Source organism: Maylandia zebra, linkage group LG16, assembly GCF_041146795.1.
Source record: "Maylandia zebra isolate NMK-2024a linkage group LG16, Mzebra_GT3a, whole genome shotgun sequence".
NCBI classification, from domain to species: domain Eukaryota; kingdom Metazoa; phylum Chordata; class Actinopteri; order Cichliformes; family Cichlidae; genus Maylandia; species Maylandia zebra.
The window spans coordinates 4742101-4768971 of NC_135182.1; the positions used below are offsets into that span (position 1 = coordinate 4742101).

The 26871-nt window shown below is 40.4% G+C and overlaps 1 protein-coding gene across 1 annotated transcript in view; it reads left to right on the top strand.

Moving 5' to 3' along the window:
- The window catches only part of slc49a4 (solute carrier family 49 member 4), a 49060-nt gene extending 22774 nt beyond the window's left edge, over positions 1–26286 (top strand). Inside the window, exons 7-9 of the mRNA XM_004568966.6 lie at positions 12361–12488; positions 14387–14569; positions 24686–26286. Coding sequence (XP_004569023.1) covers positions 12361–12488; positions 14387–14569; positions 24686–24801 — 427 coding nt within the window. The 3' untranslated portion in view covers positions 24802–26286. The remainder of the gene's footprint in view (positions 1–12360; positions 12489–14386; positions 14570–24685) is intronic.
- The last annotated feature ends 585 nt before the right edge of the window (positions 26287–26871 follow it).

Below are 26871 nucleotides of genomic sequence, written 5' to 3' on the forward strand. Positions count from 1 at the left end.
AGGGGCGGGGCCATCTGCTGTGATTGGTTAGGGTGAGAGAAGGAAGACAGGATAAAGACATGCTGTGGAAGAGAGACAGAGATTAACTAGAAAAATTTGCATTTCCTGCGAAAATGCAGTGTGGATGCTTTAAAGCTGAAGCTGTATGCAAAAAGTAGCTGAAAAAGCTGAAAAGTTGCAGAAATTGTAAAAACTTTGCAGAAGCAAAGGAACTTTGCTAAAATGGAATAACTTAGCAGAACTGCAATATCTTAGAGGAAACATAATACTTGGCAGAAATACAATAGCATAGCAGAACTTAGCAGAAATATTGTAACTTACCAGAAACATAACTTCTCAAAAATACAAGAATTTAGGAGAAATAGTATAAGATAACAGAAAGAATATATTTAGACAAAAATACTTAAGCATTACAGAAACACTATGATTTAGAAAAATAGTACAACATAGCAGAAATACTGTGATTTACCAGAGACACTGTGATGAACTATGAATATTGTAATTTTAAATTAAGACTATGTTTTAGCACAAATATTATAATTTGGCAGAAATACTATGATACAGCACAAATACTCTGGTTTAGCACAAATATTATAACATAGCAGAAATACAATTATATAGCAGAAATGCTATATTTAGAAAGAAAAATATAATATAGTAGAAATAGTATGATTGAGCAGAAATACTACAATATAGCATAATAACAATGATTTAGCAGAAATACTATGATTGAGCAGAAGTACTAAGATGTAGTAAAAGTACTTTGATTTAACAGAAATACAATTATGGAGGAGTAATACTTTAAAATGGGAGAAATATTGATACACACACACACATACACAGAGCCTAAAGGGAAGAGTATTTGTGCCATGGAGTGTTAAGAATGTGAGGTCCATATTAGAAAAGCTGGTAAAATCATAAAAGTTTGCAGAATTGTAATAAATGATGAATATGAATTACTGGTCTGTGACAGTGTATTAATTTGTAGGGAAAAAAACATGTTGACCAAGGTGGAATCGAACCCACGATCTTTGGCTTGCAGACCCGTGTCATTACCAACTGCGCCACTGGGAAAGAGAGGAGCCGTTTTGAAAAACAGGGTGATGAGCAGTCAGAATTAGATCCCGGTGAGAGGCGAAAAACGCCGTTTTTTGGAGTTACAAAACGTTGTGTAACTCAAAAACTAGGTGGACTAGAGGCATAATTCTTGTACTGGGTGAATCAGCGGACTTTGGTGTACTTTGACTGCGATTTTCATTGCTCTTTGTACAACCGTCGCTGAGATATGACGAGAGAGGAAACGGAAGACCTCAGACATGATTGGCTGGCTGGGAAGCCGTTGCAGGCCCTGATATGTGATATGTGTCTGAGTCCGCACAGAGGATTGGCTGCCTGGCAGAAATATATAGAAATAGTATGATTAAGCATAAATACTACATTTAGCAGAAATAGTATATTAAGCACAAATCTTATAAAATAGCAGAAATAGTATGATTTAGCACAATAGTAATAAGTTAAACAGAAAAATTGGAAAAGCAAAATGGACAGCTGAAGAAATGCTGAACATGCTGAGGGTCCCTCAAATATACTTGTTAAATGAAAAAAATCAGCAAAAAAATATATAACAGCCACACAATCAGAAATATGTACACATAAGGAAACACACATGCACAGAGAGACACACACACAAGATCCAATTCAGTCAACCAGTCTAAATATATTGAATTTGAATCTTAGAATGAGATCATCCCATTAAAAGGCGCCTCTCTCTCTCTCTCTCTCTCTCTCTCTCTCTCTCTCTCTCTCTCTCTGTGTGAGTAAGTTTCTAGCTCAGTCAGCCTGGGAGCTGCTGAATTTGAATCCACCAATCAGAGAGCCAAAACAGGTGCATCTATTTACACACGCAGCACAGAGAGACACAGGATTATCCGGTTGTTCAGTCTGACGTCACTAGCCGTGTCTGGGTCTAAACTCCGCTGCAGGTCCATATATCAAACGATCACTATGGCATTACTGTGAGTTGAAAAACTGTCTAAAGTCTTTCATCTTTAATAAAATGATCAGCGTTCTGCTCTACCAGGTGTAACAATTGAGTTTAACATCCAGGCATCCATGAAAACAGAATTTATGACATTTAACGGAGTTAGAAGTTAGCAGGGAGTTAGCTCGCTAGCTTCTATCTAAATACAATATAGCATGTCCTGACTGCAGGGTTTTGGAAACAAATGAAAACGTACAGCTCTGTTATCACTTCCAACATAAATGAAGACAGAAAGCTAAACAGCAGTGACGTTTGTAGGGTTACTGAAGTTTGGCTAGCTGGTATATAATGATGTGCTACGTGACCGCTAGCGACACAGCTATGTTAGCATAATATAAACAAGCTAACTTTTTTTCCACTTGATAAAAGTTACCGTGAGTGTTCTCGGTGGTCAGGAACAAATGTAATTGCATGGCAGGATGCTGTAAACGGACCAAACTTCAGCCAGGAGAACAACTGAGATAATCCATCCACAATACGAGGTTAGTCATTCATATACTGCTGCATGGGCTGGGCTGTAGTTACATCCTAAGGTTTTAAAAACTGAGCTTAAATAAATGATTAGCGGTAATAAAAGCCGAGGGAGGTCAACAGTGATCGCTGACTGTTTTAGGAGCTTTTTGAGATCAAATAGAAGAAAATACATAACATTAAACATGTTAACAACACAAATGCCATATTAAACGCAGACTACTTTAGACCCGGAAGTAGGATTCGTCGCGTCATCACTGAACAACCGGATTGCAGTCTATTTCTCATAATGACGACTCCCCTCAAACAAATGACCATAATTTCCTAACCGTAGGGGCTAGAGCGGTCATTCTTACACCGTTTTGTTCAGAAGAGATGGGGGAATCTTCAAGTGTTGACAATTTATCATTAAAATATGAATTTTTAGAGATATATGACATGGATGACTTGTTGACTTAGAAGCCACGAATTCCCCAATATGCAAATTTGAATGCCTCAGACCACATATATGATTGGCTGGCTGGGAAGCCGTGCAGGCCCTGATTTGTGGATTTGAATTCCTCAGCCCTCAGATATGATTGGCTGGCTTAGAAGCCATGAAGGCCCCAATATGCAAATTTGAATGCCTCAGGACACATATATGATTGGCTGGGAAGCCGTGCAGGCCCTGATTTGAAAATTTGAATGTCTCAGTCCTCACAGAGGATTGGCTGCCTGGGGACCTGGCAGAAATATATAGAAATACTATGATTAAGCATAAATACTACATTTAGTAGAAATACTATGTTTTAGCACAAATACTATAAAAAGCAGAAATACTATAATTTAGCAGAAATACTATATTAAGCACAAATCCTATAAAAAGCAGAAATAGTATGATTAAGCATAAACACTACATTTAGTAGAAATACTATGTTTTAGCACAAATACTATAAAAAGCAGAAATACTATAATTTAGCAGAAATACTATATTAAGCACAAATCCTATAAAAAGCAGAAATAGTATGATTAAGCATAAACACTACATTTAGTAGAAATACTATGTTTGAGCAAAAATCCTATAAAAAGCAGAAATACTATATTAGGCACAAATCCTATAAAAAGCAGAAATACTATAATTTAGCAGAAATACTATATTAAGCACAAATCCTATAAAAAGCAGAAATAGTATGATTAAGCATAAACACTACATTTAGTAGAAATACTATGTTTGAGCAAAAATCCTATAAAAAGCAGAAATACTATATTAGGCACAAATCCTATAAAAAGCAGAAATAGTATGATTAAGCATAAATACTACATTTAGTAGAAATACTATGTTTTAGCACAAATAGTATAAAAAGCATAAATACTGTAATTTAGCAGAAATACTATATTAAGCACAAATCCTATAAAAAGCAGAAATACTGTACTATGATTTAGTAGAAAAACTATAAATAATCAGAAATACTATATTTTGCACAAATCTTATAAAATAGCAGAAATAGTATGATTTAGCACAATAGTAATAAGTTAAACAGAAAAATTGGAAAAGCAAAATGGACAGCTGAAAAAATGCTGAACATGCTGAGGGTCCCTCAAATATACTTGTTAAATGAAAAAATCAGCAAAAAAATGCACAGGGAGAGAGAAGTAAGTTTCTAGGTCAGCCTGGGAGCTGCTGAATTTGAATCCACCAATCAGAGAGCCTGTGTACTTTTTCCCGCCAAAACAGGTGCATCTATTTACACACGCAGCACAGAGAGGCACAGGATTATTGCAGCCTATTTCTCATAATGACGACTCCCCTCAAACAAATGACCATAATTTCCTAACCGTAGGGGCTAGAGCGGTCATTCTTACACCGTTTTGTTCAGAAGAGATGGGGGAATCTTCCAGTGTTGACAATTTATCATTAAAATATGAATTATTAAAGATATTTGACTTCTAATGCACCATAACTGAGTAGAGCGAAGCAAAAACTGGCTTGACTTGCCCTCAAACAACGCTTTGTAACTCGAAATCTATTTGGAGTATCGATATCATTCTTTCACCGTAAGAGACAGCAGGCTTTGAACAGTCATGGAAATTTTCAGGTCTCTGTGGAAATCCAACAAAAAGTTATGACGAGAGAAAAAAGTGGTTCATTTCCAGGGTTTGAAATTTGAAGAAATCTGAGCGACGGACGAATTTCCTACCCTCAAACAAGTCCAACTCATTTCAGAACGGTAATACGTGAGAAAGAAATTCTTGAATTGTGAGCGTCACGAGTGTCTGAAGATATACCGGGACAAGCCTCATGTCTTAACTTTGCTTCGTTAAGGAGATATGACGATTCGAATATGCCTCTCATTACAGAAATGCAGCGGTGATTTTGAACAAACTCTCCATTGACTTTATATGGAGAGTTTTCCGACATTGTGTTGGTCTGAGGAGATTTGCGAAAGTTCTATGAATACCACAACAATGATAGTGACATTTTCGGAAACCCAGCAAAAATACCTATGTTTTGATGTATAATTTGTGGAAGTTGAGTGAAGATTGAGCAAGTAGCAAGAAGTTGTTCGGACATGAAGAGAAGACTGCAAAACCTTCAGTGGCACACTGGAAGCCAAGTGCATAGCAACCATAACAACGCATGTATTTTGTGAAAAATCACAATTTTGCAACTGAAAACTTTAAGAGGCATAAAGGTAAAACGGTAAAAGATTTGAAAAAGCTGAATCATACCTGAATAGCCCAGTAATTTGAGAACATTTTAAAGTTTGAATGGTTGTTCTACGTGAAACTATGAGGAAGTAGTTAAGTTTCAGAAACAAGCAAATTTTAGCAAAATTGCAGAAGTTTCCCATTCATTTCAATGGGACAAATTAAGCTTAATATTTTAAAAAGTATAATAGTGAAAAATACCAAAAGACATAGCAGGAATTAGCAGAAATAGCAGAATATTTTAAAATTTGAACGGTGAAAATCGGCTGAAAATTGCAGAAGTAGTTAAGTGCCAAAAAGTGTACGGAAGTCCCAAGAGGAACTCAATAGTGTGGATGCTTAAAGCATCCACACAATAACAGATATGATTCAATGCAGAGAGGTCTGTTAATACATAGTGAGTGAGAAAGGTGACTGGAAAGGAAAAACTCAATGCATCATGGGAATCCCCCGGCAGCCTACGTCTATTGCAGCATAACTAAGGGAGGATTCAGGGTCACCTGGTCCAGCCCTAACTATATGCTTTAGCAAAAAGGAAAGTTTGAAGCCTAATCTTAAAAGTAGAGATAGTGTCTGTCTCCTGAATCCAAACTGGAAGCTGGTTCCACAGAAGAGGGGCCTGAAAACTGAAGGCTCTGCCTCTCATTCTACTTTTAAATACTCTAGGAACAACAAGTAGGCCTGCAGAGCGAGAGCGAAGTGCTCTAATAGGGTGATATGGTACTACAAGGTCATTAAGATAAGATGGGGCCTGATTATTTAAGACCTTGTATGTGAGGAGCAGGATTTTGAATTAAATTCTGGATTTAACAGGAAGCCAAAACGGGAGAAATATGCTCTCTCTTTCTAGTCCCTGTCAGGACTCTTGCTGCAGCATTTTGGATTAGCTGAAGGCTTTTCAGGGAGTTTTTTGGACATCCTGACCACTGATGTGTAACACATGTCCCTGCTGCACCTTCTAATAAACCTCTCAAATAACCAAACTACATGGACCAAGCAACAATCTCACCCATGTTATGTCACTTTTGCATTGTGTAATAACTTAATTAACTTAAAGTGTGAGTCTGCTGATTCCAGAGCTGAACTAGTTTTAGCGTTTCTGATTTTAAATGGCATTCAGTCTGTTTATCAAATTAAAACTCAATAGAATCAGCGAGGCGTCAAATTAGAAAATAAACATTTACTGTGACCCCTCATTTTACATTTGCACGCCTTCTTCACAGCTGAATCTGACACATTCATACATCTGAATACAGAGTTGCAGATAGATGGATAGAGACACTCAGTCATTCCTAATCTGGGCGTCAGGTCCACCAAAGCAGAATAAGTTGTGGCATCAGGAGATGATCGGTGAATTTAAAAAAACCCACACACATTTCTGTCTTGCAAATTTCATTCCTTAAACATAAAATTGAACATAAAGCTATACACACCTCACAGATTCATGGAGTTTATGATGATTTGATCTCAAGAGAAAAGACAATGCTGTGTTTGCCAAAAGCCAAAGAGTAGGGAACGATTTATATGGTGATGAAGGTTAAGCAGATACACTGAACCCCACTTGAACATTATTTGCATATTTAAAAGAAATGGTAAAATGGAGCCTGGATAAAGTGCACGTGTATTTTTACTTATTTGTTTAATGTAGTTCAATACTAGCTGGAGAGTTGGCAAATGGAATAACATAATGCAAAAAGATTTTGTGAACAAAGTGTTTCTTTATTCAGGAAGCAATGAAATAATCAAGTGTTCTTCGTGAGAACTTTAGTTGCACCTATTCTATATAAAAGGCATATTTAAAAAGTGTTGCCTGTGAATGTTTTTCATTGTGTTAATCACTCTGTTCACTTGGTCTTTGCGTACATATTATATGTTGATGTGTACACCTGCCACTTGCAAGGCTGTATTGTTTCTAACAATGTTAATAATTAATAAATATCATAAAGAACAGTGAAGGTTGATTTGAGGTAAAAATAGGAGCCGCTCTTGCTCCTCTCTCATCTGCTCCCTTTTAATATATGATCTGAGTGCAGCGATGCTGCAATAGAGCGAGGGAAATTGATGCTAATGCAGCTACCACTTCACCTCCAGTGTTGGATCGGGAGCCACGCTATGAAGACAAAGTGTGGACTCTGCAAAAGGAAGGGACTCATTCGTGTCTGATAGATGTATATTTGTCGTAGGCTGAGGTGCAATCAGCACTACCAAGCAGATCCAGTGTTTTCTTTAAGTTGTAATCAGGGAAATGAGCCTATAACTCCCGCTGTTAATCAATGAAGCTGTTTGCTGCATTAGGTGAAAGTATATGTAAACAGAACTGTTGAGTTATTGGTGTTGATTGCAATAGTCTTGGAGTCAGTGGATGCATAATTAGTCTTTCTTTGATGCAACAGTTGATGGGTAAATGAAATTCCTCCAACCGCTCCTGTGTCATTTGGGTTGGGTTGTCTTGGGGCTTGATCGTGTGAAAGTGACTGAATATAACTTAAGTTCATCCACTGAACGACGGTCTTGTGGTTGGTTGTGGTGAACACTGGATATCCGTTCATCCATCCAAAGTTTATTCATCTGTAGTTGGTAATGATTAATCTACCTGTTGAACTGCTGCTGTAAATCCAGAAAGATTCACATTGAAAACAGAAGAAACGCAGCAATTCTTTTGTAGCTTTGTTTTGTCTGTGCAAGTGCTGGAGTGAGGTAAGTGGAGAGATAATTTTGTAGTCGCTGACAGATTATTAGAAAAGGTCTCAATTTTTATTGGAAAGGTCTGAAACAATCAAGCCTGGAGAATGAGTGGAGTCTTTTGGTGAGCTCGGTGAGCTACTGTACTTTTTATTTGAATGGAAAGATGATATGAATATTTGTCTGCAGCACATAAATGATCCTGGTTGGAGGACAGCTTTAGAACTGGGAAGATAATAGGACCTGTACAAATGTGCAGTTGCCCTTGTTTGAAGTATGAAGTAAAAGCAGGAGACGATTGTTTAACTTGAGTGTCCTAAAGTTTCATTTCTACAACAAAGAAACTTCATCTAACAAAAAACAGCACAGCAGTGCCCTTCAGTGCTGCGGAAACCCAGAAAATATGTTAGATCTCGCTTTGTTTACCAGATATGAGAAGGAAAACCAAGTCCTTTTAAAAATGTTATGGCTTCCTGTGTTACCAGTAAAATAATGGCCCATTCTTTTGACTTAAAGTGAGTCAGACGAATGATATTGCACCTTCAAGCTTTGATGATGATGCCAAGAATGGTATGCATGCTGGTATGTTTTATTAAGAGGAATTATTGATGAATCATCCTCATGCGTGAATGATACATTATAGCCATAATTCTACATGTGCGCCATAATGATGAAGAAAAGTGTATTCTTTTTAGACTCCCCTGCAGTGTGCACCATGGTGTTGCATGACAGGAAGCTGGTATTCGCATGCAATACTTCCAGTCAACAGGCTCACAGGCCTTTGGGATTTTAGCTCCTAGATACCATCTAGGAGCTAAAATCCATTCTTTGATTGGAAAAATGTTTCTCCAGAAGAAGAAATTACTTTTAAATGTATTAAATTCTTTTTCCATTTCCCCAAAACTCTCTATTCCCCCTTTCTGTTTTTACTTTTTTTTCATCAACTTGCTGCATCACAGCATCATTAGATAAATTCCCAGGAAAGATTGTGCTAATGAACAGAACAATCTCTGTCCCTTGTCTCACCCGCTAGCAGCCCTTAAGTTGTTAATGTCAAGTTGTAGCTTATTATACGCCACCAGCCGTCCCTCTCCCTTTAGTCAGCACTCTGCGTGCCAGTCGCGAGCACAGTTTGACGCAGGGAGCAGGTGTTGCAGTTTCACATTTAAAGTGCTACTACTGCTTAGCTAAATTTCTTTGGGTGTCAGCACAAGCCCTTTGCCAAAAAATAAATGAATAAATAAAAATCATACACAGGCTCGTGCAAACATTGCGCTCCCTGTGTCTTGGCTCAGTGGATGTTTGAATGGCAGGGACCTCGATCCAGCAGGTTCAATTAGCGGTGGTAGCTGCTCCGAGGTGTGGCCCCCGTCATGAAAACATTTGACAAACAATCTGGCATCTGTGTAATTGTCTGGCCCAGACAGATGCTGATTGGACGACAGCGCCACGACACTGCACACTATTTTTATTTATTTATTTTCCTCCAGATTGAGGAGAGTGGAAAGAATAACTAACAAGCTTCACTCATTATCTCCCCATTACAAGCTCTGGGGGAAAAAGGGGGGGCGAGGGGTGAATACGAAGGAGGTGGCAGAAAACAGAACCAGGTTATTCTCCTTCACATCACGGAGGTCTGAGCTGGAAAATACTCCAATAGAGCAAACGCAAATGAGTATCAGCTGCGGCCTAATTTGTTTTCCCTTCAAACGAGAACAATCTGTGATTGCGTGTTGGTCATCATATCATATCGTTCTTTTCTTTTTTCTTTTGCAGGATGTCTGCTCCTCACTAAAAACGTAGACGGGCCTAAATTATACTAATGATGATATTTCATCATTCCCTGCAGGCACCGGGGAGCAGAAAATGGAATCTGATTCTACATGACTTAAATGATGCTATCTTTATGGCCAATAAATCCTGTTAGGGGAGTGTAAAAGATAGGCTTTTAATTCTGACTTTACCTCATGAGATGACATGACCCTCTTTACTCTGAGTAGTGCAACAGTTATATCTTAATCTTATTTAACAAATCCAATGGAAGTGGCTCTTTCATGCGTCATATGTGACAACCTCGTTCCCATGAATGTGACGTATAGTTCCACTTATACAAGAAGTTGTAGTGATTTATTTATTTATTTTTGTTAATTTTAATTGAATTAAATTTTTAAATGCAGTTGTATATTTTTGGTTTTTAACAGCACGCTAAAATATTAGCAAAATGTTAATGTGTGCGGGTTCAACTCAAAATATCTTTCAAGTTCTTTTGACTTCAAGAACGCAGTGTAATGTTTACTATTTGTATTTGATTTTTGCATGATAATGGAGTTCTGTGACGAAGATCAATAAATTACTGTATATAGGTTTTAAACACAATTTTATCTGCTTGTAATTTTTGAAGAGTAAAGGAAGGAACAGCTCAGTGTTACTGGTCTTACTTCTAAACGAGGACCTCCTTATCTGTCAATACCCCAAAAAATAACAGAAAGAGAGCAGCAAACTAACAACAACAAAAAAACCCCACAAATATAAAAATGAAATGTATAAGGGACTCAGTGTACAGTTAACTATGATAGTGATATAGAGATCTGGTATCAGGTCTTGATAAGCTGGTCATTTTAAATGTTTCCATGTACATTAGAAATGGCTGCCATGCCTTAAGAAATTTGGTGGTTGAACCTGATAGTATATATTTCATCAAGCCACTGTTCATGTGTGGGAGGAGCTTCCTGCTTCTTAAGTATAAGGCGCCTTGCAGTGAGTGAAGCAAAGGACATAGAATTCGAATTTTTTATTTTTGAGAGATTGACGTTTCGAGGTGTCTCTCCAAAGATAGCTGTTAGAGCAGAAGGATCAAATTTAACGTTATATATCTCTGAAAAGGTATTAAATCTAATTTTGAATGAATGAATGAATCCCTGTGTGCTAAAACGTCAGACTGCTCTAAATAATAAATCGTGCAATGCTACTGTAGTGGAGTCCAAAAAATGCAAATTTGATCGACTTTTAAAAAGAAAAACATGGTTTATGATGGGATATTTTTTTATTACTGGTGGCTAACTGTGCACCTCAGTTAGTGACATTTAAACTGACATTCGTGAGTTCAAATTTAAAACGTGTCACTCGCACCATATTGTGCCAATGAGTAACCAAGCTCTTTATCTAGTGGAGTGGGGATCCAGAGGTGTAGTATAGGAAATAAGCTACTTATGGCATTTTAGTCTGAAGGATCAGATTGGATGTAGTACAGGGGAACAGTCTGTGATCCCCTCTGCAAAGAGATGAGCTCTTGGCTGGTTGCAGACTAAGGATTTCGTCCCTCTCTGGTAGCAGGAGTGGTTGAAGGGTTGTGGATGTGAGCCAGTCAGTGGCAGATGGGTGATGGAGACTTCAGGGGTGTAGCTATGGGTAGAGAATTGTGATCCCCGTGTAGCACCAAGCGCTTGGCCCTCTCGTCTAGCCTGCCGTTGCTATCAGCTCATTCTTGTAAGCAGAAATATGAACCATTTAGTTGGATTTTTTTTTTTTTCTGAAAAGGCCAACAGAAGGAACCAGGTGTGCATCTTAGCCTCACACAGTGATTTAAAAGACCAAAGGTAAAAATCCAGAGTACAGCTGATTTTCTGTGAATATGGAGATGATATGTAGAGACGATGAGTGACGGCTCATAAAATCCAAAGAGACCATAATTTCATCTAAAAATGCCACCCCGGAACATTCTGAGTAGAGAGCTTCTCATTATCCTTCCAAAGGATGTTTTCCCGCGTCCCCTGGCCCTCGGCAGACTGACAGAACTTCAAAACCTAGTTGAACTAATCAACCATTTTCCAACATGGGTTTTTTATTCTTGCGTTAAGTTCATTGTCAATTTCCGCCCTCCTTCTCTTTCAGCATCTTGTCTGTGAGCAACAAAACAAAAGTAATTAGTGTCTGTCATCGCTAAAGGCTTCTGTAGCTTCATCTAATCTTTCCCATGCATACATATGCATACCCAGAGGAGAAGAGAGGAACCTAATGAACTATGTGGGTTTAGAAAGGGCTACAAAGAGAAACCGCAGAGCTCGAGAGTTTGGGAATGGCCCGATGGCTTGTCTTCCACAATGTAATACAATGTGCATCTCAAGTCTGCCTGCTTAGCTGGTGAGACAAATTGAACCTACTCTTGCAGTAGTGTCTCCTTGTGTAGTGACAAGTGCAACTGATGCACTCAGAAACAAGTGGGAGAAGGAAATGATCTAGCTCTTCTGTGAAACAATGCATGCCTCCAGTAATAGATTATGACACAAGTCGCCGAAGAAACAGACATTGAAAAATTGCATAGATGCTCGTTGTGTTTATGAAGGATGCTCCTTGTTTCTCAAGCAGCTGTCTGTACTCACTTCAGTAGTCTTGAGTGTTTTTTGTCCTTGACATGTTTTACTCTGCTTTTATGTATTTATAGTCCGCCTTTCCCTCCTTTTCCCAATGCATGCGCTCAGATTTGCAGACTCTATCCGCGGGATGCTGAAGCTGATCCTGGTGCTGATGCTGGCAGGAGCCTCACTGGCCTCTACGTGGTTCACACTCACCTGTCTGAGCAGCTATACCCACCTCCCTTCCACTTCAGGTGAGTCCACAGCTGCATAAAATCTATGTATACCTGTGTCACTCGATCTTTATCCAGTGTGGATGGAAACGTCTTCAGTACATGCAGGTCACAATAACAGGTCTCACAGGCTGTACTGTATATCTGCTACATATTCATCAAAACCAATCCATTCATTGATATCAGTGTTTGGGCTGCCTTTTCCAAAGCCAAATCAAAAGGCAGAGCAGCATGTCACCCGAAGCCACTAATTTTAGTCATCATCATCCATCATCATTCTCCAAGCCCTGGAACTGCCACTTAGCCCAGACACTGGCAGTCTGCAGCTGCCAGGCTCCATCCACCTGGCATCTCAAAGAGGGTGGTATGACACTGCAACAAAATCTGCCAAAACCAGTTATTATCCTAGTGTGGGACGGTCACTAGCATTTAAACACCCATAAGCGTAATCTTTGGTTTCTGAGAACAAGCGAAGAAGTTTTAGAGGGAAATGAAATCCTCTATCTGATTTATTACCCATGCAACACAAGTCTGTGGGCCAGAAACCCCAAATTCTAGTATAGTCTGTGTCTATATTCTGTGTTCTTGGGTAGTTGTGATCAATCATGTCTCTTTCCTTCAAGGGATCTTCTTAAACCTGTTAGGAGCTGGTGGCATATAGGCTAATCTTATAACGCGAGGCGCGTGTGCAGCGGCTGCAGCATTTGATTTGAGCTCTTTGGTAGCACTGAAGGAAAAGAATCAGGGGGGACAGCTGCCTTTGATGGCTGCGGCGTGGCGGTTGGATTCCCAGTCACAGGCAGGCAAGTGGGTACGCTGGGCCCTCAGAGGCACTGTGATTAAAGGGACGTGCAGGCTAATGGGGAGCTCGTTTGGACCAGTCTGCTGTGATAAGGGAGATTGAGGGTGCCGTGATGCTCCAGGGGTAACTGCTTAATCTCGCCGCACATCCGCTCTAATACACGTGTTTTACTTTAGGGCCAGCTGAGGTCTGCAGCTGGGACGAGAGTACGCAAGTGCCTAACTTACTGAAACATTTCTGATTGGTCTGCAAAGAAGAACACACAAAAACAAACCTGAATTATATTTTCTTTTTCCCCACTTCAGCACATAAATCAGCAGGTGTGTCCAGTGCACACGATTCTCATCATGCACAAAGAGCAAACAAGACGAGCTGTTTATTATATGGACATCTGTGCATTTTGGAAGTAGAAAAAGGAATTTTATTTTTAATGTACTGTTGAATCTGTGAAATGAGTTGCATTTTGATTCAGAATGGGAATGAAGTTTTTTGTTACATACATTTATGGAAATGCAAACCAAGCGCATTAAAAACACCACCCAGGCCTTAGTTTCAAGTACATGTACTATTATATTTGCAGGTGCTCAGTGGAGGGTGCAACCTTTAAAGCGGTCCTTTCTAAAGCTGAGCACATAAAGTGGGAATAGAATAACAACACAGTAAGGCAGAAAAACACATTTCAAATTGCAAAACTGCCACATTAAGCTAATCAGTGTGACACTTCAGACCAGGTATAAGTGATGGTGGGCTTGGGGTAGATGTGACTTGTTGTTTGGGTTACAAACTGGCCATTTTCTGTCAATACACCTCCAGTATATTGCTTTTGTTTGTGTTAAATTGCCACCTGAAGGGCTGGCAAATGAAATGTTGTTTTTAGGATGAGGGTTCGTCATAAATCTCAGTGCTGCTGAAAGCAAATGGTAGAGTACGAAGCTGTGGAAGGTGGAATAAATCACTACTGCTGTTCCATAAAGTTGACCAGTATGGCATCTTTTTTTTTTTTTTTTTTTTTTTTTTTTTTTTTAAATTTAATTGCTCATTTGAGATTTGAAACCTTCTTTCATCAAAGCTTCCAATTAAACTGTAGCTTATTCTGCCCCACTCTCTGTTTTCACAGCAATCCTGTACACTTCCTGCATCCTGGTTGGCATTTTTATTAACAGCAGTGTTCCGATATTCTTCGAGCTGTTCATTGAGACGGTGTACCCGGTCCCTGAAGGCATCACCTGTGGAGTCGTCACTTTCCTGGGTAACCTCGTCACGGGCCTGCTCCTCTTCTTCCTCACCTTTTACTGTAAAGGTATGCTCAAAACATAAATGCTCATTCGTTCATTTAATGCGCTCATTTTCACCCCTATTCTGCCCTCGTTTAGTGTCATGGGGTAAGAACAACACCAGTTAAAGCACTAATTCGTGTACTTTACGAGGCTCTACGAGCAAAAGTGTAATATAGTAGTCATAACAAACAGTTCTCATCTCTGAGAAAACAATACTGTTACTGCTCAACAATCCCCTTATGCTTACTTTGAAAGTCCAGTCGTTGCTACACAGCTAGCCCTGCCTCCGTCTTGTTGACTGGGTGAGCTTGTTGTTGTTGTTGTGGCAGTCCTTGACATCAGCTGCCTCTTTAGTATGTTGTTCTGACAGAACGACTTCAACTCCACCATCTTGGACTGCATGTGGCAACACCAGCCTTTGTTCTGTTCTGGAGCTCCACTGTGATCTCAAGGGTCGGCCTTAGGAGGTGGTAAACACTGGTTTCTGAGGAGAACAAGTACTTCTGTCATCAGCTGCAGGCCAATGCCGAGGAGTTGGAGTTCATTCAGCAGCCCGGATGCTCACTGGAGAGGCATCGGATTACACTGATTGCCTATTTGCTTATAATATATATATGTTACAAAATGATTAAGATATTTGCTCGAGACAACTTTATGAACTCCTTAAACTTATTAGGAAATCACAAAGTGTGTGTGTGCGTGTGCCCCAGTGTGCATGCACATGCTCTTGCCCAGCATGAATAGCATGAAAATCTGATAATTATATCTTCATTAGTGTAGTGGCTTTCAAATGGTGGGGCATGAAGCCTCTGCAGGTGGGGTGCAGACAACCAGGTAAGAAAATGTGAAGCGAAATTAGTTTGCATTTTATTTTTAATATGTGGGGGGTATAAAAACAGAGAAGCGCTGCTGCTGCTGCACCGACCTTTATTCTATTTTGATTCAATTAAGATGAAGTTGAATCCTTTTTTTTAATCATTATTATTATTGTTATTATTATTATTGATATTTGATGGAAAAACTCTGTAGAGAACCTTTTCAGCTTTTGAACAGGGGCACGCCAGAAAGTGTGAAAACTACTGCATTGGTGTACCATCACTAAGAGCAGTTGTAATTTCTCATAATTAGATGACAAGTTGGGTTCTTCTTTCTGTTTTGTTTTTGCTTGCTTTGCCCAGTTTCTACAGTAGCCGAACATTAGCTCCCGAGACGGCGTCATTTTTGACAGCGCGGGGCGAAGGACTGTTTTCTGTTCCTGTAAAGGTTTCTCGCACTTCCCAAAATCTGGAGTTTTCATTGTTTACTAAAATCCATTATAGCCCTATAGACGCAGCAGATAAAAGAGGGAGGGGGGGCAGCAGGAAAATTAGGTTTCTGTGGTGCGATTGACATGTTTAGAACAAAGAGAGAAACTTCCTGCTGAAATTTAGCCAAAGCCTCATCTTTTCGTTGCAGCGTGACAGAGTTTGATATAATAACCTGCGTCTCTTCAACCTTTGTGGTTTTCACAGGAGGAAGTGAAAGTAAAACAAACCCAAAAGTGTGTCTGTGTGTGCTTGTGTGTGTGCGCACATGCATGTATAGGTGCGTGTATTTACAACCACGTGAATGTGTGTGTTGGTGTGTACACGGGACCATGTTTTTCCCCTGTGGTCTTTGCCCACCTGCCTTCAGTTTCTCTGTAAGTTTTGTTGTTCAAAGCTCCAATTATCTGCTGTTACACATCCATCACAGACAGGCACTTCTTTCACCCTGTTTGTTTGAATGAATACGATATTTTCAGAAGCCTATAAATATTTATGAGCTTCATTTTCAAAGTCCTTGTGATTGCTCCAAGGCTACTGACAGCGGCTGCCTGAAAACTGCATCTCAATCCTGCCTTCTGGGTTGTTTTGCCAGTGCAGAGGGAATACCAATGTTTGACCAGAGGCCCTCGGGATCCACTAACAAGTACAACAACCAGATCATGAAACCTGCTTGCCTTGCTGGGAGGGGAGGGAAAAAAGGCTGTAGCGTGATACAGATGGCATTATGGGACAATTTCAAGACTTCAGCTAACAGTTTTCATCCCGGGTTAATCTGTAGGTCATATTTGAAAATGGTGAAATGTTGCTGAGGTGAAGTTCACAGCATTTTTTTTGTTTTACTTCTCTTTTCACATTTCCCAAGTGTCAGTAATTTGTTGTGGATTCTTGCTGTGCGGCTGTCATTTTAGGATATTCTTGTTACTTTATGAGCTGAGATGGCCTCCAGCAATTTAAAATGTGTAACTGAAGCACTGCAGTACACTTTCACTGACGTGCAAGTTCCTAGTCCATGTTTGAGCACCTCCTGTCTTCTGAGAAATGATTTTGTCAGTTTTAGTTTACAGAACTAAACGTACCTGCTGCTGTCACAACTTTCTTACCCAGATAGATTTAAAAAAACTCTGAGCTCAGATTGTTTTACTTCCAAGATTACAGCAGCAAAGTAGACATTTGGGACTTCAGTCATCTGATAGAGATGGTTGGATTTTAAATAAAATTTTACAATTCCAATTTATTTGCTATTAGAAGCAGGTTTTCAGTTGCACCAGTAAGTCAGATGAAGTCTTTTCATAGAAGAAAATATGAATCTGTTAGGTTTTTTTTGTTGTTGTTGTTTTTTAAATTAGGATAACTGGTGGAGTGCCTCCCTATATAATCCAGTGATGAAGCGATGACCTGTCCAGTGTGTACTTTATCCACCCTGTGTCAGCTGTTATAGTCTTCAACCACTCTGCAACACTGAGTTGGATAACCAGTTAAAAAAAAAAAAGATGGATGGAACCGGAAACGTGTCAGTACAGTAGTAAATCATAGATCACACAGAATTGCTTTGGGTAGAGCAGCCGCACACATGGACACACACACTAATCACAAGAGTAGGACTTATAAAGAATACATGCTGTACCCTCTGCTCCACACCCGTCTGCAGCACCTGCTGATGGAGTGCTTTGTCTGTGTGTGTGGTCCATTCTTTGCATGTTATTGTGCACTTAATACATTGCTGCATGTCTATGTGTATGCACACATGTGTCTTTGAGGGAAGGTGTGTGTAGGTGGGTGGGTGAGCTAAAGGGTTTCTGTTGTGCTGAGATGAGTCCTGACAGCTTCCTGTGACAGCTGGGGAGAAGATCAAGCTGAGATGATGGAGGCCTTTGCTGCTCTTTTTCTTCACTTCTCACCCCGAAGTTGGGAAGGATGTATCCGAGTTCTCTTGTCAGTTTTCACTGCTGCAGGCATTTTAATTTAATTTGCAGAATCTGTGCCGATTGCCACCTACAGTCTGTTTTACCTGCCAAATTCGCATGACATCAACCATTGTCTGAGGTCAGATATCATTAGTAAGATAAATTAGCGTATTGTGCATATAATGATATAAATGGTGTAATTTGGAAAGTTGTCTGTATAGACGAAGTGAAATATGAGCCTGTGGCCCAGCAATGAGGGGATCTGATGACTGTTAAGTCTGAGATACTTAGCTGGCATTGTTTGGGGTTGTCTCCTTTGGGTGACATGTTCACTTGAAATCAATGCATAGTTGTTCTTGGCGATTAGGGTTTATCTACAGAAACATTTCCTGATTGCAGTGGGGTCTTCCATATGAAAATTATGTTCTTAAACTAAAAGAACACCTATATGAATTTTAAACCAATGTGAAGCACTATACACCACCATCACCATGTCAAATGATGGAGTACCCTTTCCTATCCATTTGCTTCCATACTTCCAGCAGTTTCAGAGACTTATCGGCTCAACTTCAAGGCACAGTGACATCAGTTTCAGCTTACCACAGATACCCATCTATCTGTCTGTCTCATCTGACCTAATTACCACATCAGTGCAGAACTGTTCTTTAAAAAAGAAAAGAAAAGTAATCCTCGCATACAGTACTGTGTCAAAGTCTTGAGGTACTCCTAATTTCTTTATATTTTATTAGGTATATTTGTGCAGTGAGTTATTGGTAAAACACAACATGCATGAAGTTACAGCACAGCCTGAACTCTTTGGCAGCTTTCTTGTCATTTCTTTAAGCAGTCTTCAGGAATAGTTCTCCAGGCTTCTTGAAGGACATTCAAAGCTCTTCTTTGGAATTTGGCTGTTTTTTGTTGCATTTTGTGTCATATGGATCCCACATTGCTTCAGTAATGAGATCCAGGATCCTGGGAGCCCAGTTCAATGCTGATAATGTCCCTTCGAATGTTTTAAAATTCATATGAGTTTGCTGGCAGCACGCTGAGATATGTTTTTGGCTAATACTTCTTTGGGAATCACCTTGTTGGTGCAAAAAAGCATTTTCATCTTTCCTATTTCACACGCTCTGTTTAGACCCAGAGCAAACAATATTGTTTGACTGATGGCCCTTAATATAAAGACTTTGGACTTTACGTTTCCCAATTTTTGCTTTAGGTTATTTTGTTATTTACATAATAATGTAGATAACCTAATAATTATCCTTGTTGCTGTTTTAGAGGAGCGGTGCTTCAAAGGATAGCTGCAGATTTCTGTCAGAATCTGCAGATACAAATAAAATGTTCACGTTTCTCCAACGTTATCTTCCCAACAGTTTCACTGACATCTACGCTGGATGTCCAGGAAGCGTTCGCGATGTCTTCTCGGGAGATGATAATTGGCGTCTGTCTTGTGTCAGTGACGTAAAAGACAGATTTAATGCGACTTGACCATCAAACAGCAGTCGCCTTCTAAAACATCAGATATGTATCGGATTCAGTACCACATACGAAAGTGACCCAGATCGGATTTGAAAATATTGGATTTGTGCCGTTCACACTGTCACACCATGATCGGATACGGGTCGCATAGGGTCAAAAAAATCGGATTTGATGCGCTTTCGCCTGCAGTGTGAACGTAGCCTAAGTTCACTATTTGAGTGAAAATGATCAGGTATAAAGCAGCCAAGAAAAGTCCAAAAGAAAACTTTGAAAGTCTTTCATCGGTGTAACTCTACTGTGGGAGAAGTGTCCGATTTGAGTGTGGATATTAAACTGTGACTGTAACCATTGATCTTTAAAAAAAACAAAAGGCAGGTGGGCGTGTCCTTCCTGGTCTATAAATTGGCAGCACTCTGTTCTGTTGAGCAGATCACTCCTGCAAGAATAAATTTAGATTACTGTGTAAATTCCCTTTGGAGTGTTTTAGTGGGCTGGCTAATTGCTCTAATGTCCTTTCTTTACTCTCATTTTGTATTTAGCAAGTAATGTGCAAACTTCAACCCCCCTTCACCTTCTGATATTCATGAATATGGCAACTTTCGCCTTTAAAGATGTCCACCTATTCCCAGTTTATTGTTCATTTTAGGGTTTTCCTTTTGGCTGCCCACTGCCTCGTTATGCATTCTGAATTATAGCTCCTTCTCCCTGAGAGCGAGGGGGCGTTTATGAATTTACCCTCTTGTCCGTTTTAATATCTGTGAGGAGCTGGTCTTGGATCAGTGAGCTCTAACTGGCCTCTTGACTGTCATGTTTTAAAAAATTCCCAAGTCTCTAAACCATGTGACTCAGAAACGTGAACGGAGCCTCTGGGCCGTATATCTGTACTTGTCCCTCTTTTCCGATTTCATCTGCTGCGCATTTGTGTCATTTTGTAGCGAGCATGGAGGGGAATGCAAATCAGCAGAGAGGTATTGTGGAGGAAGAAGAGCGCTAGGAGGTGGAGGATGAGTGGAACTTCAGTTGCATAGGAGAAAAACACAAATTATTCACTATTGAGAAATAATTGGCACAGTTCTAAGGTCCCAGGGTTTCTTTTCTTTTTCTTTTGGCTAAACTTTATAGTCTCTGAAGTGAAAACGCCTTCGCTGCCTTTTTCAAGCCCCTATAAAGATGGCGGAGAAGTTAAAAAGAAAGAAAGAAAAGGCAAACAACCTTTCTTTGTGTAGGACTCCTGAGAGAATAAAAGTTTCATTTGCTGCTTTTCATTTTTGCAACAGTGCCACACACACCTTTGTGTGATCTCCTGAAGTAAGTGTTCTCACCAACCTGTACGCAGACAGTTGTCATTTTGTGATGGATGGTCTTTACACCAAGCTGAGGTCGCTATCTTCATGCGTGACCCCAATCCTCTCAAACAAAGGCGACGGCCGTAAAGGAGAAGCGAGCTTCATTAATTATACCGCTGCATTGACCTCAATTAAGACTGATTAAGGCCATAAGATGCTTGTCGGCACACGTCTCAGTCTTCATCTGTAGCACCTTTCTGCTGACCTGGCAGCCATAGTAATAGGCTGTTATTATGATTAACTGTCCAGTGTTCACAGCGGTGTCCTCTGACTGTGATCATACAGTCACAGTGAACCCAGTGTAGTTCATGACATCAGCGATCAGTCGGATTGCCATTTGTGGCTGATGTCCTGTTAGAATCAGGAGACTGATGATGGTCAAGAATGCCATCTTACATCTGTGCTCGAATCAAAACAATCTGAATAGGTAAGTATTAAAACTTTAGCAGAGTTGAATAACAAGAACGTGAGTGTGACCTGGTTTTTTATTTTGATCCCTCCACAATTCACAAGAATCTCCTCTCATGCTTCAGTGCTTAATCAACTTCCAATGAAATCAAAGCCATGTGTATCATTTTCCATTCCAACAAGAACTGTTATTCACACGAGCGCTGAGCTCGACTGTAATATTCATAGTGTCTGCGTGTGCCCCTCTGCTGCCCGTGCAGAGATGCTGTCGTTAGGATCATTTATGGAATAGTAATATCTTAATCTGGGTTAGGTCTGGTCAAGAACAAGGTCTTTGGCAGTATTAACACAACTTAGCAAAATAGCAGATGAGCCAGTGGCTTGAAATACAACTTTGCCACCTGTTGCATGCTGCTTGTATCCTTGTATACAGTGATCGTGATCTTATTGGCATGATTTTATGTAGACATGTTGAGACGTGCACTTTTTTTCTATATTATTTCTAATATAATTCAGACTTCAGATCAAAGTGGGCTGTACGTGGCCCACGATGCAAAATTAGCTTGTAGTTAAAGTCTTGGGGATGATTGATTCACAGAGCAGACGGGAACATTAGGCAGGAGTAGATTTTGATGTTAGATTGATAGTGTTTGATAGCACAGTACAATGAAAGTCAGCCAGTCAGTCTTTCACTTTTATTTCCCCCCTTTGCGCCGGAAAACACAAGTCTGTTATAGATAAATGACTCATCTATTTTTTTTTTTTTTTTTTTTAAAGACTTTCAGGGCAGAACATCTAAAGATCAATCTTGGCCACTGACATGGTAAATGGTAAATGGCCTGTATTTATATAGCGCTTTACTAGTCCCTAAGGACCCCAAAGCGCTTTACATATCCAGTCATCCACCCATTCACACACACATTCACACACTGGTGATGGCAGCTACATTGTAGCCACAGCCACCCTGGGGCGCACTGACAGAGGCGAGGCTGCCGGACACTGGCGCCACCGGGCCCTCTGACCATGGATAAATGTCACGTTTTTTGGCGACGGCCAGCACGGCCATGATAATAAACACCCTCTGGATGTGATCTGAGTTTTTCCTGTTCACAGATCTCTGCAAGCCGACACAGTGATGCAGTCGTATGACAGAAAATGTATTTATTTATTTTCAACTGATCACCACAATGATGCAACATGATTATTACTGCAGGTGCTGTGATGCTTCTCATCTATTCATTGGTTCTGAGACTACAAAGATCCGACCAAATGTTTACTCTGCGATGTCATGTAAACTGTCAGACGATGACACGGTATGTCAGTGTGTCCTAATGAGCAGGCTGCATGCTCTGTGAACAGAGGGGCAGACGATGTCATGCTGCACATTTAGTTTTGCTCTGTCGTTGCAGTTACATTCCACCATAGCAGCTGGAATAAACCAGACAGGGTTTGGAAATTAAAAATAAACCCACTGCATTAAGTTTTACGCGTGTGTTTTTAAACTTGGAGCAGTTCATTCATCCTCATAATGCCATAGCAGCACTGACAGGGACAATTAGTAGGGACTGGTAGAGATACGAGGACAAAGGATGAGAGAGAAAAACTTCTTTACAGAAATGGGTTTTACCAGCTCCTCAGCTTCTATTTCATAAAACATTCCCCGTCATCACCACCTTCCTCTTAGACAACCTGTTTATCAGTAACTTAAAAGCCCCACAAAATGCTTCAGTGCTTCACGTTCGTCTTTAGAAATCAGAGAGGAGTAATTGGCCGTTTTCACCACATCACTTGGTTGAATTACTCTGATTGCTAAACTCCACATTAGCATTCATTTAGGGCCGTGGGCTCAGACCCACACGCTCGCACACTTTGTCTCTAACTTTAAATGGACACGTCTTTGTTGTGGGAATGTGTAAGATAGACAGTTAGACAGAGACTGCAGGTCAGATAAACACAACTCCATTAACCTGCCTCCTTGCCAGGTCTCCTGCTGTCCGGCTCGCACGGTTCTGATTAATGAGGCTGATTCAGGAGTCTTGACTTCTCTCTGCAAACACCCTTATCCAATCCCTCACCTCCCTCTCCCCTCAAGCCCCTTCACCACCTTCTTTTTGCCCCAGTTTATCCTTTACTTTCATCTTCGCACTTCTGGCCGCACATTATTCCTCCTCACGAAAGCGGTGACGCATCAATCATGTGGATTTGTGTCGTACGGCCAGGACTCATAATTTACCACAAAGAGGCTGTGCTGTGCAGTCCGAGCAGCGAGCTCTTCAAGCATCGATCTGGTCAGCTGATTAATGACTTTATGAAAAGGATGCCGACTGGACACGGAGTTGAGCCAGTGTGAGTTGTGACACATTGTCCTGGCATGTATTCATGGATTCTGCTGCCTGTTATAACCTGATTTTCTCTATATTTACTCTGTCAGCTTCCTGCTTCCACTGCAGCCTGTATCCTGGCTGAGATATTGGCCTTCACCAAGCGGGAAAGATTCAGCCTAACATCTTTGTCAGGACAGAGTCTCAAACACCTGCAACTCGCAGCCCTCGCTGCGAGACGAGCAGCTTCCCAGCGAGGGCTGCTTAATGCACGTGAAAGGAAGAGTTTATCGATTTGCGTTTTGTCCAGGCTTTAGACCCGCGTTTACACGTGCACGCACGTGCAAGCGTGCATGATGACAATCTGTGGCACGCATCACGGAGGCTGAACAAGCAGAGGTTATGTGTGCTGGTGAGTTAAGATGCCGGCGGTTCAGCGCTGGTGTGAGGCTCCCATCTGCCCTCCAGATTCAGCATTATTGCAGACAGCCAGAGCACCTCTCCTGTGGTTAATGGAGCTTGAACAGAGCAGAGAAAATAGAACACCTCATTCTGCACCATGTTTAGGTTCAAGTGTAGGTCAATGATAATAGGGAACACTGCCAATATCATTGAATTATTGAGAGTGATTATGAAAGACGGCACAGGCTGCTTCTGTTTTGTGTGGCATGTCAGAAATTCCTGTTGATTAGCCATTAGGGCTGTTAATGCTAATTAATCATTCAGTGTCATTTCATGTGAACATCTCCTTTAGGTTTCTGTATATATGTGGAGTCATATTATTATAAAGGAGCACAGTGTCATATGTAGGGGTTTGCTGCTGTGTACCAGGAACTCTGGTCGTGTCCTTTTCAGATCCTTTTTATTTTTTGACGTGACCACCAATACCACAGTCATTTAACCATGATGATAGTGTTAATTGGCCATGATGAGAGCCTAACCAAGATTTTGCTACAGTTCAGATCAGCTGATATCAAAGCTGACCCTCAGTTTGATGCTCCTTTTGCACATTTAAAAAATACAAGTACAGCGATGCTTTTTAGGTTGCTTCTTACTCTGGCCAGCTTATGCTTTCCAGATATGTGCACAGAGGTGAATTGTGGGATCTCTTTTAAATATAGTGGTACTGACTGAAAGTTATCAGGAAGCCAAGAAGGAAAAGGTTGAAGAGGCAAATGAGAAATGCACAGTTGTCCATCACAATCAGAGTGTGGCTGTCTCCCAAACCATTTCGATAGGGGTCTGGTTTAATTAGGCCAAAATGACTGTTTGGTACCAAGATGGCTGCTAAGTAGGAAAACTTGCTTAAAGCTCTTTGGTGATTGAACAGAAATCTAACTCGTGCTTGTTCCCTTTCTTGTCTTCATCTAGATGTGTCGTGGCTGAACTGGTGTCTAACTGGCTCCTGTCTCTTCAGCCTCGTCCTCATCCTCTTCTTCAGGGAGTCCTACGATCGCCTCTACCTGGACGTCTTTGTCTCTGTGTGACACTATGAGGATGCAAATGTGCAACCGAATAATAAAGGACTAAATGATAACTCTTGCACAACGAAGATGAGAAAAGGGAGATGAAGGGCAAGTGAACCACCTGCGCTCTTTTAACATGTAATGTTTTAGGAATAAGCGTGATCTCAATGTTTACTCTTTATAGGTGATCGACTCAACGCCATATGACTGTTTAACTCGTTATTACCTCCTTTTGTCTCAGTGTTTGTATGTAAACGAGCTTTTGTGACGGCTTGAGTTTTCTTTACCGGGTACAGCATGACGGACGGTTGTTTATTAACTGATGATGTAACATTTAAAGCTGTAATCAGTGTGCCCCCCCCCCCCCTCTTCCCGCCTTCCTGCCATGCGGCTGTTTGCATCCCTCCTCCTGATCATCATCCCTGCAGAAACTGGACACGCTCAAAATTACTGCACATCACGTTTACTACAGATCGGCATCAGAGGTGTGCCCCTAACGAGGGTGGAAAGGAAATGTTTCCTCAGCCAATCAGCAGGCCTGGCTGTACTGGATCTCCTGGTGTTGTTGGCTGTTGCAGATGTGCTCGTGGTGAGTTTGCCTGTAATATTGCCTGTCAGTGAGAGGCAGGGACTCGCTCCCTGTTTTATCAGCCTCTCGAGACGAATCTCATGGAAAAAAATCTCCCAGATTTCGAGACATGGGCCGGGATCAGACACACCTGGAGTCTTCTACCAATCTGCTGCACATGTGGAAGAAATAAAATGCTCTCTGTGTTCTGCCTGTTTATAGATAACTGTATCAATTTCTGGGAGGTTTGCTTTTTAATTTGACATTCGTTTGGGGGTTTTTTTTGTTTTGTTTTTGTTTTTTCTTGATCGTTTTTATTCATTTGTTTCCTCAGAAATCTGCCAGTATTTACTGGAAACATCTCAACACTAACAAAGCTAAAGAGTTAAAAAAGAAAAATCATAACAGGATGAAAATTTCAACCCCTGCTAAGATCCACAAAGATGAGACAGGTTGTTTTATTATACAGACTGGATTACGCAACATTTGAATTGCCAAGCTGCTGGTCTCCAAAGCACCAGCGGGTGTTTTGCACCAAACATCTGTCACTTACATTTGTAACTTGTTCATGTTTGTGTCTTTGCCTTGCACATCACTTATGACAGAAGTGTTTGTGTTTTCCTTTAGGTCCTCTAAACGGTTTCCTGGTGCTTTTTTGTCTTTTTCTTTCTTTCATACTTTTTTTTTTTTTTCTTGTACGGGGGGAAAAAGAAGGGACGTGTTGCCTTAATATCCCAGTGCAGTGCGTTCAGCCTCCCTCTCCTCTACACTGTGACTATTTTATGTGTAAATTTTGTAAAAGGTCATGTTCTGTTTTGTGGCACATGCTCTGGTCACACTGTGGTGTCCCAGGTTTTGGTGATAAATGTTCTGTGGAAAAGAACAAACATGACTGTCAGATATTTCCAGCACCTTATTAAAGAGCATTTTACAAATAATACTGCTGCTGTTCTCCTATTGTTATGCTAATAAAGGTTATTGAAAACGTACCTCTGGATAACTTGTAGCCACCTGACATCAATTTGTGCTTCCCAGAGTTAATCTTTGATTTTAGTTTCTTTGGCCACTGACCTGTTCATTTGTTGCTTTTTTCTTCTTTCACATCACAGTCGTTCTCTGACCTTTCCCCAGAGGACACTTGCCTTTGTTCAGAAGCAGACGTTTCCTGTGCTGTGCGCTCACACAGCTTTTTCAAACACTGTGTCCCTCTCACTTTAACGCACCCTGTTTAGGCTTTACATACATTGCACTGTGATCCTTAGTCAAAATGCAGTCTTCAACATTTTGGATCATCACTTGTGCTCCATGCACATGCTAGTATGTATACAAAACACGGACCATCGCTCATTGAAGTCTGTTTTGAAATCTCGATTTTTTTATTTATTTTTTTATTTATTTTTTTTTTTAGCATGTTCTTGGGTTGTTTACAACCGTTCTATCAGTTCACAAGAACTGATAGTAGTAGTTATCAACCCACTTTTAGCAAGTATATTTGGCAAGGTGCAATTATCAATTGTATAAGC